The sequence below is a fragment of the Erithacus rubecula genome (assembly GCF_903797595.1).
Source record: "Erithacus rubecula genome assembly, chromosome: 2".
In the NCBI taxonomy this organism is placed as follows: domain Eukaryota; kingdom Metazoa; phylum Chordata; class Aves; order Passeriformes; family Muscicapidae; genus Erithacus; species Erithacus rubecula.
The window spans coordinates 771,856-787,417 of record NC_136685.1 but is presented as its reverse complement, the minus strand read 5'-3'; the positions used below and the strand labels follow the sequence as shown (position 1 = coordinate 787,417).

Below are 15,562 nucleotides of genomic sequence, written 5' to 3'. Positions count from 1 at the left end.
GCAGGGGCTGCGGGAGCTGCCGGAGTTGCAGGGGCTGCAGGAGCTGCAGGGGCTGCAGGGGCTGCAGGAGCTGCAGGGGCTGCGGGAGCTGCAGGAGCTGCAGGGGCTGCGGGAGTCGCAGGAACTGCAGGAGCTGCAAGGGCTGCGGGAGTTGCAGGAGCTGCAGGGGCTGCAGGAGCTGCCGGAGTTGCAGGGGCTGCAGGGGCTGCGGGAGCTGCAGGAGCTGCGAGAGTTGCAGGAGCTGCAGGGGCTGCAGGAGTTGCGGGAGCTGCAGGAACTGCGGGAGTTGCAGGGGCTGCAGGAGCTGCGAGAGTTGCAGGGGCTGCAGGAGCTGCAGGGGCTGCAGGAATTGCAGGAGCTGCGAGAGTTGCAGGGGCTGCAGGGGCTGCAGGAGCTGCCGGAGTTGCAGGGGCTGCGGGAGCTGCGGGAGCTGCAGGGGCTGCAGGAGCTGCAGGGGCTGCGGGAGTCGCAGGAACTGCAGGAGCTGCAGGGGCTGCGGGAGTTGCGGGAGCTGCAGGGGCTGCAGGAGTTGCAGGGGCTGCAGGAGCTGCAGGGGCTGCAGGAGCTGCGGGAGTTGCAGGGGCTGCAGGAGCTGCAGGGGCTGCAGGAATTGCAGGAGCTGCAGGGGCTGCAGGAGCTGCGGGAGTTGCAGGAGCTGCAGGGGCTGCGGGAGTTGCGGGAGCTGCAGGGGCTGCAGGAATTGCAGGAGCTGCAGGAGTTGCAGGGGCTGCGGGAGCTGCAGGAATTGCAGGGGCTGCAGGAGCTGCAGGAATTGCAGGGGCTGCGGGAGCTGCAGGAGCTGCAGGGGCTGCAGGAGCCGCAGGGGCTGCAGGAGCCGCAGGGGCTGCAGGAGCTGCGGGAGTTTCAGGAACTGAAGGAGCTGCAGGAATTGCAGGAGTTGCAGGGGCTGCGGGAGCTGCAGGAGCTGCAGGGGCTGCACGAATTGCAGGAGCTGCAGGGGCTGCAGGAATTGCAGGGGCTGCAGGGACTGCAGGAGTTGCAGGGGCTGCAGGAGCTGCAGGAATTGCAGGAGCTGCAGCCCCAGCTCTGAGCCCCCGGGAAACGGGAGGGAGCCAGCCAGGACAGAGAGTGGGCGAGGACAGAAAACTCGGGAAAATATTTAAATTCCTCGTGCCTTCCATCACTTCCTGGAACGCTTTCCAGCTTTGTGCAGCCCTCGGGGACTGCGCTGGGGATGGACAGCCCAGGGCAGGTGTGGCTGAGCCAAAACAGCCAGAGCTGTGCCGGGGCTGGGCGTGGATTGTGTGGGAATGGGAGTTCTGGGATTCCCTGGGATGGGAATTCTGGGGTTCTATGGGAATGGGAGTTCTGGGATTCCCTGGGATGGGAATTCTTGGGTTCTATGGGAATGGGAGTTCTGGGATTCCCTGGGATGGGAATTCTTGGGTTCTATGGGAATGGGAGTTCTGGGATTCCCTGGAATGGGAATTCTGGGGTTCTATGGGAATTCTGAGATTCCATGGAAATTCTGTCATTCCCATAGGAATAGTAATTCCATGATTCCCACAGAATGGGAATTCTGGGATTCCATGGGAATTCTGTCATTCCCATAGGAACAGTAATTCCATGATTCCCACAGAATGGGAATTCTGCCAGCCCTGGCAATTGCCATATCCATGTCAAACCCTGGGAACTGCCAGGTTTGTTGAAGCAGGACTGAGGGAAACCCCTCTGGGCACAGAGTCTCTCAGGAATTGTAGCTTTCCTGAGGATAAAACCACAGGAAAGGAAGGAGGCCAAGCCCTGCTGGTGGGTCCTGGCAGCCCATGGGCCTCACCCTGCTGCTCCAGCCTGTGTCTCCTTCCAGAGGGAGCCCTGGGCAGTGCTGTGCTCATGCACAGCTGACAGACACAGCCACAGCACTAAAAATAGATTTTCAGCAGGATGGATCAGTGGCTGGCCAGCGCCTGGCGTGACAAACGCAGCCCTAGCAGCATCAAGAAATGGGGCTTTGCTCTCAACAAACCCAAGCCTAACCACTGAATGACAGGGCATGTGCACAGTGTGATTTCTGTAGCTGCAAATTTCCTCAGAATAAAGTGGTTAAAGCAGATGAGAAATGAGAAGTGTGATGAGCAGGGCACAGCACAGCGAGGAGCACAGCTGAAGGAGAGCATCTCACTGCTGATGGAAAACCATCAGTTTCCACAACACACTCTGAAAACCCTTCCCAGGAAAACTAGAATGAGTATTAATTTAGGGGACTGAGGAGGATGGATGGCATTTGTGGCCCTTTGGGTGGATGTGTCTGTGCTTCAGGCAGGGGCTGAGGGCTCCCACATCCCCACGGAGCCCAGCAGAATTCCCTGCTTTTCCTACAGACAGCAGGATTTGTCATGCCTGGCTCAGCAGCACGAGCTGCAGATGAGCTGTCAGGCAGGGAGGGCACTGCCAGCCCTTCCCCGTTCCCCAGGCACATCCTGGGCTCAGCCCACACAGCAGCAGGATGGGCAGGGGTGGATGACACAGGAGAGGCAGCACGGTGCCTCGTCACGGTGCAGAGCTCACCCTCCTCCTCCTCCTCCTCCTCCTCCTGCTCCTGCTCAGCACTTCAGTGATGCTCAGAGCTCTGGGCCAGGCAGCATTCCCTGCAGGAATTCCTGATGCTGGAAAATCCCCCAGTCCCAGCTGTGCCTGATCCCTCCCTGTCCCCAGCCCAGAGCCCTGAGTGCCACATGCAGGTGACACCTGCAGGGATGGGCACTCCAAACCTCCCTGGGCAGCCTTTGCATGGAGAAATCCCTGCTGATGGAGGAGGAGGAGAAGGAGGAGAAGAGGGAGAAAAAGAAGAGGGAGGAGGAGAAGGAGAAGAAGAAGGAGAAGAGGAAGGAGGAGAAGAAGGAGAAGGAGGACAAGAAGAGGAAGAAGAAAAGATGAAGAAGAAGATGAAGATGATGATGGTATTTGCCCCAGCAGTGCAGGGGCAGGCTGGCCTCTGGGGAGGGGTTTTGGCAGCCCTGGAGGAGCCTCCCCTGGGCCCCAGGACTGGGGGTGCCCCTGGGCTCCCTCTGTGTCCCTGCCCTGTGTCCCTGCTCTGTGTCCTTTCCTGTGTCCCTGCCCTGTCCCCACACGGGGCTGAAAACAGCCCAGCACAGCCCCTTTGATCTGAGAGAGGAGTGGATCCACTAATGCAGAACACACAGCCTGAGCCTGAGCCTGAGCCTGAGCCTGAGCCTGAGCCTGAGCCTGAACCTGAGCCTGAGCCTGAGCCTGAGCCTGAGCCTGAGCCTGAACCTGAGCCTGAGCCTGAACCTGAGCCTGAGCCTGAGCCTGAACCTGAGCCTGAGCCTGAACCCTGAGCCTGAACCTGAGCCTGAGCCTGAGCCTGAACCTGAGCCTGAGCCTGAACCTGAGCCTGAGCCTGAACCTGAGCCTGAGCCTGAGCCTGAGCCTGAGCCTGAGCCTGAGCCTGAACCCTGAGCCTGAGCCTGAACCCTGAGCCTGAGCCTGAGCCTGAGCTCAGAGGGGGGACACAGCTCAGAGAGGGGACACAGCTCAGAGGGGACACAGCTCAGAGAGGGGACACAGCTCAGAGGGGGGACACAGCTCAGAGAGGGGACACAGCTCAGAGGGGGGACACAGCTCAGAGGGGACACAGCTCAGAGGGGACACAGCTCAGAGGGGACACAGCTCAGAGGGGGGACACAGCTCAGAGGATGTGACACAGCTCAGAGCAGCCCCTGGCTGCCTTTGGAGGTGCTGCTGCTCCAGCCCCTGTCCCACATTCACCCTGGGGCTGTTTCTCCTTTCTGCTGCAGATTCCTGTGCCTGGGAGCAGACAGGCCCTGCAGGGTCCCTCCCTGTGACCATCCCTCAGCTTTCCAGGGAAAGAGAGAGCAGGAGACACAGGCACAGCAAACAGCACTGGCCTGGGACACCGGCACTGACACTTCTTGGGGATCAATCATCAGAAATAAATAATTCTTCTTTGGAGGAAAAAAAGGGAATAAAACATGTGGTTTAGCTCTTCTCTAGCAACAGGCACTGCTGTTTGGGACCAGGTTATAGAATCAGGAATAGTTTGGGTGGGAAGGGACCCCAAATCCCCCCCAGTGCCACCCCTGCCATGGGGACACCTCCCACTGTCCCCAGTGTCCAGCCTGGCCTTGGGCACTGCCAGGGATCCAGGGGCAGCCACAGCTGCTCTGGGCACCCTGTGCCAGCCCTGCCCACCCTGCCAGGGAACAATTCCTGCCCAAATCCCACCCAGCCCTGCCTCACTCAGACTCTGCTCTGCCATTCCCATGTCAGGGATTGTCCCCCCATGCTCAGGACTCAGCCTGAGTGCAGCATCACTGCCCATGAACATCTCTGAGCTCTCAGAACCTCTGGCACCCACATGTCACCGTGCTCTGAACACAAAAACTCTCCTTGAAGAGTGAACTTCCCAGGCTGGGGGAAGTTTTTATACAAATCCCTCATTCCCTACATTTATTCTGGGGCACATTGAGATGTTTATTGTCTAAATTGCTGATGTGGAAGCTGCTGGCTCTTGGGTTACTGCGTGTGCAGGATCCCTGTTAGTTTAGTCTGTTCTAGGGAGAAGCTCTGTGTGCCAGGGGAGCAGAGGAACCACCCCTGGAGCTCAGGGAATCCCATTCTGGAGTTCAGTGCAGGAATTGAGTGCAGGAATTGTCCCAGTTGTTGCTCAGTTATCCCTGAGGACACCCCGGGTGTGGCAGGCACAGATCTCTGTCCTTGCTCTCACTCTGGCTCCAGGTGTTTGGGTGTCTCCTCCTGCCAGGGGCACCAATTATGGCTCTGCTGGAACACTAAAACCTTTTAACTGGGGAGAATTTTTTAGTTGTTCTGTGGTTGTAGCTGATTTGAAGCAGGCTCGAAGCAAGATAAAGAATCCAGAACACACAGGGCTGGTGCTGAATTACAGAATATTGTGGATAAAGAGCCTAGAACACACAGGGTGCTGCTGGAATTACAGAATATTGTGGATACAGAGCCCAGAACACACAGGGCTGGTGCTGAATTACAGAATATTGTGGATAAAGAGCCCAGAACACACAGGGTGCTGCTGGAATTACAGAATATTGTGGATAAAGAACCCCAGAACACACAGGGCTGGTGCTGCTGGAATTACAGAATATTGTGGATACAGAGCCCAGAACACACAGGGCTGGTGCTGGAATTACAGAATATTGTGGATACAGAGCCCAGAACACACAGGGTGCTGCTGGAATTACAGAATATTGTGGATACAGAACCCAGAACACACAGGGTGCTGCTGGAATTACAGAATATTGTGGATAAAGAACCCCAGAACACACAGGGTGCTGCTGGAATTACAGAATATTGTGGATAAAGAACCCCAGAACACACAGGGTGCTGCTGGAATTACAGAATATTGTGGATTTTGGCCCTGGCAGTGCTGCTGCTGCTCAGGGCTGCACTGGTCACTCCCCTGGCTGTGGATCCACATCCTGCAGCAGAAGCTCAGTCAGAGCCCAGCCTGGCTCTGTCACTGTGCCACAGGAAGGGAAAAGCCTCTGCCTGGGGTCAGTTTATCCCCAGTGCTGCTGCACAGTCCTACCTGAGAGCCTTGCCCTGGGCAACACCAGTCCCAGCTGCTTTGAAACCCCTGGGGGATTTTATTTATTTTTATTTATCAAAGTGGGGTGGAGGTTGTTCTGACGACCAGAATCACCCTGTGATCCAAACTGGGTTTGCAGAGAAGTGCTGTGTTTGTGATTCACTGCTGTAAACACCTCTCCAGTTCCACCAGGCAGATGTGCTGGCACCCACAGCAACTGAAGCAGCAGAGAAACAGCAAATCTTGGTGTTTAACTGAGGTGGTTCAGGGGCAGGGACCCCAAATCCCCCCAGTGCCACCCCTGCCACGGCAGGGACACCTCCCACTGTCCCCAGGGTCCAGCCTGGCCTTGGCCACAGCTGCTCTGGCAATTCCATCCAGCCAGGAATTCCTGCAGCCTCCCTGCAGGGAGGGGCAAGGTGGGATAAGGCACAGCTGCTGTGGGTGGTCACCACAGGGGATCAGCTCTGCTGTCCCAAAGGTCTCTCCCAGCTCTGTGCTGGTCCTAAAAAGCTGGAGCAGGGTTTTTTGGGAGAACCTGGAGTTTTAGGGACTCTCCAGGTGTGGCCCTGGGCAGGTGGGAGGTTCTGGGGGATGTTTAGTCACCACACACAAGGGGAGTGACCAGTGCAGCCCTGAGCAGCAGCAGCACTGCCAAGGCCAAAATCCACAATATTCTGTAATGCAGCACCAGCCCTGTGTGCTCTGGGCTCTTTATCCACAATATTCTGTAATTCCAGCACCAGCCCTGTGTGCTCTGGGCTCTTTATCCACAATATTCTGTAATTCCAGCACCAGCCCTGTGTGTTCTGGGCTCTGTATCCACAATATTCTGTAATTCCAGCAGCACCCTGTGTGTTCTGGGTTCTGTATTCACAATATTCTGTAATTCCAGCAGCACCCTGTGTGTTCTGGGTTCTGTATCCACAATATTCTGTAATTCCAGCAGCACCAGCCCTGTGTGTTCTGGGCTCTGTATCCACAATATTCTGTAATTCCAGCAGCACCCTGTGTGTTCTGGGTTCTGTATTCACAATATTCTGTAATTCCAGCAGCACCCTGTGTGTTCTGGGTTCTGTATCCACAATATTCTGTAATTCCAGCACCAGCCCTGTGTGTTCTGGGTTCTGTATTCACAATATTCTGTAATTCCAGCAGCACCCTGTGTGTTCTAGGCTCTGTATCCACAATATTCTGTAATTCAGCAGCACCAGCCCTGTGTGTTCTGGATTCTTTATCTTGCTTTGAGCCTGCTTCAAATCAGCTACAACCACAGAACAACTAAAAAATTCTCCCCAGTTAAAAGGTTTTAGTGTTCCAGCAGAGCCATAATTGGTGCCCCTGGCAGGAGGAGACACCCAAACACCTGGAGCCAGAGTGAGAGCAAGGACAGAGATCTGTGCCTGCCACACCCGGGGTGTCCTCAGGGATAACTGAGCAACAACTGGGACAATTCCTGCACTCAATTCCTGCACTGAACTCCAGAATGGGATTCCCTGAGCTCCCCCCGGCTGTCCCAGCCCAATTCCCAGCCCAGCCTGGCACTGCAGGCACCCAGGCAGCCCCAGCTCCCTGTGCTGTGTCCCTGCAGCTCTCCCCTCTGCTCCAGCCCCAGGGCACAATCTGTGGGCTGGGGAGGCAAAGAACCAACTGGAGAGGGGCCAAGCGAGCAGAGACTTCAAACAGGCAGAAGTTTGCAGCACAGTGATTTATGCTCAGCAGGATGGTTGCCTTGTGTCAGCCCTACCTCAAGCCTGGTGTGCACAGAACATGCTTTAACAAGATGTTGCAGGGCTCCCTTTGAACAAGACAACCCTTCTGAAGAGAAGAGGTGGAAAAAGGGACCGTTCCCAGCAGAGGAAAGGGCCAAACCAGAGCACTCAAATCTGTGCAACAGATGATCTGCAGCCCCAAATCGCTGCCATCTGTCAGCAACCTTCGCCCAGCCAAATGAATTTCATGTGAGGTCAAGCAATGCCAAAGTGCCATTTCCTCATTGCTGCTAATGAGGGCCAGGTGGGTGCAGATGTCCCCCAGGGGCTCTGAGCACCCTGCCAGGCTGGGAAAGGCTCCAGGGCAGCCCTGCAGATGCACCCAGAGCAGGGCACTGCTAATTGCTCTGCAGCCCAATTAGTGGCCAGGAGGAGCACTGCTCAGCCCAGCCCAGCTCCAGGGATGAAGGGCTCTGGCTGTGTGCATTCCCCTGCCTGTGGATGGAGGGGAGTGTGTCAGCTCCTTCTGGAGCCACAGGAAGAGAAGGTTTTGTGCAGAGCCATCCCCAGGCTGGCACTGGGGCTGGAGCACTGGGAGCTGTCCCTGCTGTGGCACTGGGTGGGATTTAAGGACCCCCCCACCCCAACCATCCTGTGACTATAACCAATCCCTTCTCCAGGTGACAGCCAAGGCACCAGCACAGGCTCACCTGAATTTCAGTGTCTGGGACATTGCTGAGCCAAAAAACACCAGCTGGCCCTGCAAGGGACACAGCTCCACACCCAGCACCTGAAATGTTCACTTCAGGTTGGATTAACACCAAAATGCCACAGAAGAGCTGCAGGTGGGCCCTGACCATGGCTGCAGGTGTGTGAGAGTGCCAGGCTGGGCTGCAGGAGCCAGAGCTGATCCCATCCCATCCCATCCCATCCCATCCCATCCCATCCCATCCCATCCCATCCCATCCCATCCCATCCCATCCCATCCCATCCCATCCCATCCCATCCCAATGCTGATCCCATCCCATCCCAGAGCTGATCCTATCCAGGGGCTGCAGGAGCCAGAGCTGATCCCATCCCAGAGCTGATCCCATCCAGGGGCTGCAGGAGCCCACAGCTGATCCCAGCCCAGAGCTGATCCCATCCCATCCCAGAGCTGATCCTATCCAGGGGCTGCAGGAGCCAGAGCTGATCCCACCCCAGAGCTGACCCCATGCCAGAGCTGATCCCATCCCATCCCATCCCATCCCATCCCATCCCATCCCATCCCATCCCATCCCATCCCAGTGCTGATCCCACCCCAGAGCTGATCCCATCCCAGTGCTGATCCCATCCCAGAGCTGATCCCATCCCAGTGCTCATCCCACCCCAAGGGTCCCAGCCCTGCCTGTGCCTCCCCCAGCCCAGCTCTGTGCTGCAGCACCCGACTGCAGAGTGAAGAAAGCATTGTTTCACAGGAGTCAGCATGGCTGTGAAATTCAGCAGGGAAGCAATAAATATTTCACATCCTGGACTCCACAAGGACGATGGTTTAACCACTTCCAGCCCGTGCCCCAAGAAAACACAGCAGAGGAGACAATTCTGGAGTTCTGTCCTGCCAAGCTCAGCAGCAGCATCACCTCTCCCAGGGACTCAACAAGCAGCAAGGAGTCAGATCTTGCCAAAAGAAATGCAAATCCTTGCAGGACATCTCTGCAGCAGTGATGTCCCCAGGGCAGGAACACCTCAGGAAAATCTGTCCCCAAAGGTGGCAATGGGTGACCATGGGATGGGAGGTGAGAAATGCCACCAAGACAGCACAGGAGCAGGGGACACAGGGTGGAACACCCATGGAGAGGAGAGTATTTCAATAAAATCCCACTCTGACCTGGCCAGTGACACCTTTGATGGGGATTGATAAAATGTCCAAGGCCAGGCTGGACACTGGGCTGGAGCAATGGGACAGTGGGAGGTGTCCCCATGGCAGGGGTGGGAATGGGGGGGATTTAAGGTCCCTCCCAGCCCAAAGCAGTCTGGGATTTGCTGATTCCTACAAGGCAGTGAATTCATGGTTTAAACTCGCTGTGGCTGCAGGGATGCTGCCCCTGGAACATCCCTCCTGCTCCAGGACACTGCTGCTGCTCTGCTCTGCCACAAACCATCCTCTGCCCTGCTCCCACAGCCCCCCCCTCCCACCCCTGCTTTCTGCTGGGCAGCTTTAGTGGCTGACAGGCAATTGTGGGATCCAGAACCACATCCAGCCCCTTCCAGGCTGGGTCAGCACCTCCCAAAGATCTGGGTGTGCCAGGGATGCTGCAGCCCCAGGAACAATTCCTGCCCAGGATCCCACCCAGCCCTGCCCATTCCCTAGGTCCTGTCCCTCCATCCTTGTCCCCAGCCCCTCTGAGCTCTCCTGGACCCCCTGAGCCCCTGGCCCATCACCAAATCTTAGAACCAGCCCCAATAAACCCACAGGAGCTGCACATCCTGGTGGGAATGCTCACACACCTCCCCATCCCCATTGCACAAACAGCACCTTGAAACAAGAAATGCAGAACAGAAACCTGCAGAGGGGAAAGTGGAACCATTTCCAGGAGGAAATTTTCCTGCTGAGGAAATGGAGCCCACCCTGACAAGGGTGTGAGAGCCCTGTCAGGGCAGGCAGAGCCTGCAGCTCCAGAGCTGGGACCCAGCAAAGGCAAGGAAGGGAACAAACTGCAGCCTGATTGTAGTGAGGGATCCAAAGGGTGATTCAGGACACAGGAATGTGATTCAGGGAAGGCATGAATGGAGCAGAGGCTGAGCTGCCTCCTGGCTGCTCCCCAGGCTGCAGGAACCACAGGGCTCTGACAGCTCTGCCAGGCTGGAAACACCTCTGTGTGCAGAATAAATCCATCCTCTAGAAAAACATCTGTGTGCAGAATAAATCCATCCTCTGGAAACCTCTGTGTGACTGAATCCACCCTCTGGAAACCCCTGTGTGCAGAATAAATCCATCCTCTGGAAAAACCTCTGTGTGACTGAATCCACACTCTCGAAACCCCTGTGTGCAGAATAAATCCATCCTCTAGAAAAACATCTGTGTGCAGAATAAATCCATCCTCTGGAAACCTATGTGTGACTGAATCCACCCTCTGGAAACCCCTGTGTGCAGAATAAATCCATCCTCTGGAAAAACATCTGTGTGCAGGAATAAATCCATCCCTCTGGAACCCTCTGTGACTGAATCCATCCTCTGGAAACACCTCTGGTGCTATAGAGCAGGACTGAGCCATCCCAGGGCTCTGCTGTTCCAGCCCACTGTGACAGTGGGAGCAGGAGAGCCCCTGGGGACCAAGGGACCCCATCCCCAGTGAAATCCCAGACTGGTTTGGGTGGGGAGGGACCCCAAATCCCCCCCAAGTTCCACCCCTGCCATGGGGACACCTCCCCCTGTCCCAGCCCCAGTGTCCAGCCTGGCCTTGGGCACTGCCAGGGATCCAGGGGCAGCCACAGCTGCTCTGGGCACCCTGTGCCAGCCCTGCCCACCCTGCCAGGGAACAATTCCTGCCCAGGATCCCACCCATGGGAGCCATTCCCTGGGTCCTGTCCCTCCCTGCCTTGTCCCCAGTCCCTCTCAGCCCTGTTCCCCAAGCCTGGCACAGCTCCTGAGCCCACAGAAATTCCTCAGTGCTCCAGGAGTGAGGGGAGAGGGGGTCTCTTTCCTTTGGATGGACACCAGGTCTGCTGCAGACACCACTAGCACAGCTCAGGGCTTTGTCTTTGACCTGCCTCAGCCACCCCAGCACGGGGAAGGTGCTGTCAAACCCTTTGTCTGGGGTTACAGAGCAGGAGGTCACCAGGGCTGTGTGTTTATCTGTTAAACCAGCTGGGCAATCATCTTTACCTTCCCACAGCCCATCCTCCCTCCAGCAGATATCTCCTGTTCATGGCCACTGAGTCCAGTGCATGACTGATAAAATTCCATCATCCCACTGGGAGATGTTCTAGTGCACTGGGTTTGGGAAGGACAGGGCTGTGGGGTTTGGGTTTGGGAAGCACAGGGCTGTGGGGTCTGGGTTTGGGAAGGACAGGGCTGTGGGGTTTGGGTTTGGGAAGGACAGGGCTGTGGGGTTTGGGTTTGGGAAGGACAGGGCTGTGGGGTCTGGGTTTGGGAAGGACAGGGCTGTGGGGTTTGGGTTTGGGAAGGACAGGGCTGTGGGGTTTGGGAAGGACAGGGCTCATGGATTTGGGAAGGTCAGGGCTGTGGGGTTTGGGAAGGACAGGGCTCATGGATTTGGGAAGGACAGGGCTGTGGGGTTTGGGTTTGGGAAGGACAGGGCTGTGGGTGCCTGGCTTTACTGCAGCCATCCCTCATCCCTGAGGTGGCTCAGCTGGTTCAGGGGCTGTGCCCTGGCACTGCTGGAGGGTCTCTAACCCTGGCAGGAGAATGGCAAGTCCTGCCTGTGCATGGGGCTGAGGAGGAGCCCCATGGCAGCTCTGGGGCTGCTCTGGGATGCTGCAGGGGCTGGGGGAGTGCCAGGGACTCATCCCTGTGATGCTCATCCTGGGAATCCCTGCAGCTGCTCTGGGCACAGAGCTCCTCTGGCTGCTCCTCCCAGTGCACACAAAGAGCCTTTAATGGGGAGCAGATCTCCAGCCTCTCTCCAGCTGGGACATGGAGAGGCTGCTGGTGGAAATTAGGGTTACTAGCAGGGACACAGCAGTGCTGGGAACAGTGGGAACAGCTTGTGGCTGCATTCCAGGCTGGGGTGACATCCCACAGCAGGCTCTGCCCCTTCAGGGAGGGCCCAGGACACAGCAGCAGCTTGGTGGAATATCAGGCATCAGAAATGGTGTCCTTCCCTGACAAAAATCCCTGCCAGGAACCTCTGGGCAGAGTGCAGGGAGATCAGAGATTCCCAAAGTGATGCTGGAGCTAAGCCATGACTGCCCTCCTTCATTCACCCCACCTGGACAGGAACTCCTGCTGGGGGACCCTCATCTCCCTGACACACCTGAGCCCCCCCTGCAAGTCCCCAGAGCTGGATGGGGCTGGCAACAAGCTGGGATGGGGGCAGGAGTCCTGCCCAGGGCTGGGATGAGCAGGGAGCTGGAAGGTGCTTCCCACTGGGACCATGGTGCAGAACAAACCCAGCAGGCTGCTGAGAGCACCAGGGCTGCTCTGCATGCTCTCAGGTGGGACTGCTGCATTTCCAGCCCATGCACAGCAAGGATGTAAAGTCTCAGCTCCTACAGACCACAGATGTATCCTTCAGTTGGCCAAAATCTGCCTTTCTGGAGCTTCAGATCAATTCTGGCTCCTGCATTCCTGATTCCAGAGGAATGGCCTGCAGGAATGTCACTGTGCTGACATTAGTTTAATTTTGGCTCTTTATCCTCCTCCTGACAAAAAAAGGCTCTTTATCCTCCTCCCAGGCAAAAAAAGGACCTAAAACTGGTCAACTTCTCCCCTGATGTTGTATTTGCCCATTTTCTGTATCCACACTCCAGCTGGAAGCACAGCACAGGAGAACTGGGCTGTGACAAAGCTGTGCCTTTCCCTGCAGGGGATCATTCCCAGCAGTGGGGGACACACAGGGTGACATTCCAGGGGCACAGGGAACAGGGCTGGCCTTGGCTTGGGGCTTTTCCCTGCCCCAGGACATCCCTGCAGCTCCTGCAGCCTGGCCCCTTCCTGCCCTGCACACCCAGGAGGGTTCTGGGTGGGACACTGGACCCATTCTGCCCTGGATGGAATTCCCAGAGCAGCTGTGGCTGCCCCTGGATCCCTGGGAATGGCCCAGGCCAGGCTGGGCAGGGCTTGGAGCAGCAGTGACATGGGATGGGTGAGGTTTGAGGCCCCTTCCCACCCAAACCATTCCAGGATTCCATGATTTCCAAACAAAGAACTGGTCAGTGCCCACTCCAGCACCTTAGACTGGCACCAGAACAAACAAACAACAGGAACAGCACCAAAATCCCCTCCAGAGTCAGCAAAGGTCACTTCCAGCATGTAGAAATCTGAATATTTTCAGCAATAGCCACCCCAAAATGTCATCTTCCCTACAAAAACCAAGGGCCCAGGACTGGCAAGCACTGTGTCCAAGCAGCACAGGAGGTGCAAACTCGGATTTATGGCAGTGGCAGCTTTGGGGGATGGAGGAAAGCAGGAGGAGCAGCTGCAAGTGCTGTGCTGGGAGCAGGCACTGCACATCTGGCAGCTGCTGAGGAGGCAGCAGGGCTCCCTCTGCAGTGGATCCTGCACCAACACAGCCTGGCAGCACAGAAAATGGGAATCAAACTGCAGCAGAGCCTCTGCTGCTGCTCCCAGCCCTGTGCAGCCCCTGGGATCCCCCAGACTGCAGAACACTCAGGCATTAATTAGTTCTCATGCATGGACTTGTGTGTGGCAGGGTGGAAAATGAAAGGACTCCTGAAGAGCCAGGAAAGCTTTCCCAGCTCATGGAACCCTCCCACACACCCAGGGATGAAGGCAGCTGAGAATCCAGGGGTCCACAGGAGCCCCATCAGCCCAGCCCATGGCCATGAACTCCCCTGCACAGGGAAACTGGGGCACACAAACCCTGCTGGGAGCTGAGGGAGGCTGTGCCCCTCTCCCCAGCACAAACCCCCACCCCAGGGTTTGTTTGCATATTAACAATTAAACACAAAATGGATTTCATGCAGGAAGGGGAAAAAAAAAAATCAGATCACCTACAAAGTGAAGTCAACTTACTGCCTGCTTTTGCTCTTCTTCCTAGAGAGGGTGGGAAGAGAAAAGGGTGGAGAGAGGGGAAAGGTTCATTAGCATGTGAAAATGGCAGTTTTCACCCAAAATACACAGTGAAGGGACAGGACAGGAGCAGGGGACACAGGGCTGAGAGCACAGGGGACATTTGTCCCACTGTCCCCTTCAAGTAGCCTCTGGGGACAGGGGATGGGTGTCCCAGAGCAGGACAAAGGGACACAGGAGGGGAGCCAGGGCCAGCCTGGCACAGGGGAGGGGACCCTGCCCATGGTGGGGGACTGGGGGGTTTGGGGGTCCCTTCACACCCAAACCATTCCAGGAGGCTGTGACCCTCTGCTGCTCAAAATAACAAAAACCAGATCCATGCCCTAAAAACAGGATCCATCCCAAACAAACACAGGATCCATCCCAAACACGGGATCCACCCCCCAAACACGGGATCCATCCCAAACAAACACAGGATCCACCCCCCAAACACGGGATCCATTCCCAAACACGGGATCCATCCCAAACAAACACGGGATCCATCCCCCAAACACGGGATCCATCCCCAACACGGGATCCATCCCCCCAAACACGGGATCCATCCCCAAACACGGGATCCATCCCCCCAAACACGGGATCCATCCCAAACAAACACAGGATCCATCCCAAACAAACACGGGATCCATCCCCCAAACACGGGATCCACCCCCAAACACGGGATCCATCCCAAACAAACACAGGATCCATCCCAAACAAACACGGGATCCATCCCCCAAACACGGGATCCACCCCCAAACACAGGATCCATCCCCCCAAACATGGGATCCACCCCCAAACACGGGATCCATCCCCCCAAACACGGGATCCATCCCCCCAAAATTGGGATCCATTCCCAAACACAGGATCCATCCCCCAAACACGGGATCCATCCCCAAACACGGGATCCACCCCCAAACACGGGATCCATTCCCCCAAACACGGGATCCATCCCCCCAAACACGGGATCCATCCCCCCAAAATTGGGATCCATTCCCAAACACAGGATCCATCCCCCAAACACGGGATCCATCCCCAAACACGGGATCCACCCCCAAACACGGGATCCACCCCCAAACACAGGATCCATCCCCCAAACACAGGATCCATCCCCAAACATGGGATCCATCCCAAACAAACACAGGATCCACCCCAAACAAACACGGGATCCACCCAAACAAACACGGGATCCATCCCCCCAAACATGGGATCCATCCCCAAACACGGGATCCATCCCCAAACACGGGATCCATCCCCCCAAACACAGGATCCATCCCCCAAACACGGGATCCATCCCCAAACACGGGATCCACCCCCCCCCCCCCCAACACGGGATCCATCCCCCCAAACACAGGATCCATCCCCAAACACGGGATCCATCCCCCCAAACATGGGATCCATCCCCAAACACGGGATCCATCCTCCCAAACACAGGATCCATCCCCCCAAACACGGGATCCATCCCCCAAACACGGGATCCACCCCCAAACACGGGATCCATCCCCCCAAACACGGGATCCATCCCCCCAAACACAGGATCCATCCCCAAACATG

The 15,562-nt window shown here is 56.7% G+C and overlaps 2 protein-coding genes across 2 annotated transcripts in view; one reads left to right on the top strand and one right to left on the bottom strand.

Moving 5' to 3' along the window:
• Nucleotides 1-15,562, top strand: part of OST4 (oligosaccharyltransferase complex subunit 4, non-catalytic) — a 220,721-nt gene that overhangs the window by 67,602 nt on the left and 137,557 nt on the right. The gene's annotated exons all lie outside the window — the stretch shown is intronic.
• Nucleotides 12,661-15,562, bottom strand: part of DTNB (dystrobrevin beta) — a gene marked incomplete at its 3' end in the record, with an annotated part of 83,331 nt that continues 80,429 nt past the window's right edge. The window contains exons 17-18 of the mRNA XM_079298277.1: nucleotides 13,976-13,996; nucleotides 12,661-12,750 (exon numbers count right to left, since the gene is read on the bottom strand). Of these exons, the coding sequence (XP_079154403.1) occupies nucleotides 12,661-12,750; nucleotides 13,976-13,996 (111 nt within the window). The remainder of the gene's footprint in view (nucleotides 12,751-13,975; nucleotides 13,997-15,562) is intronic.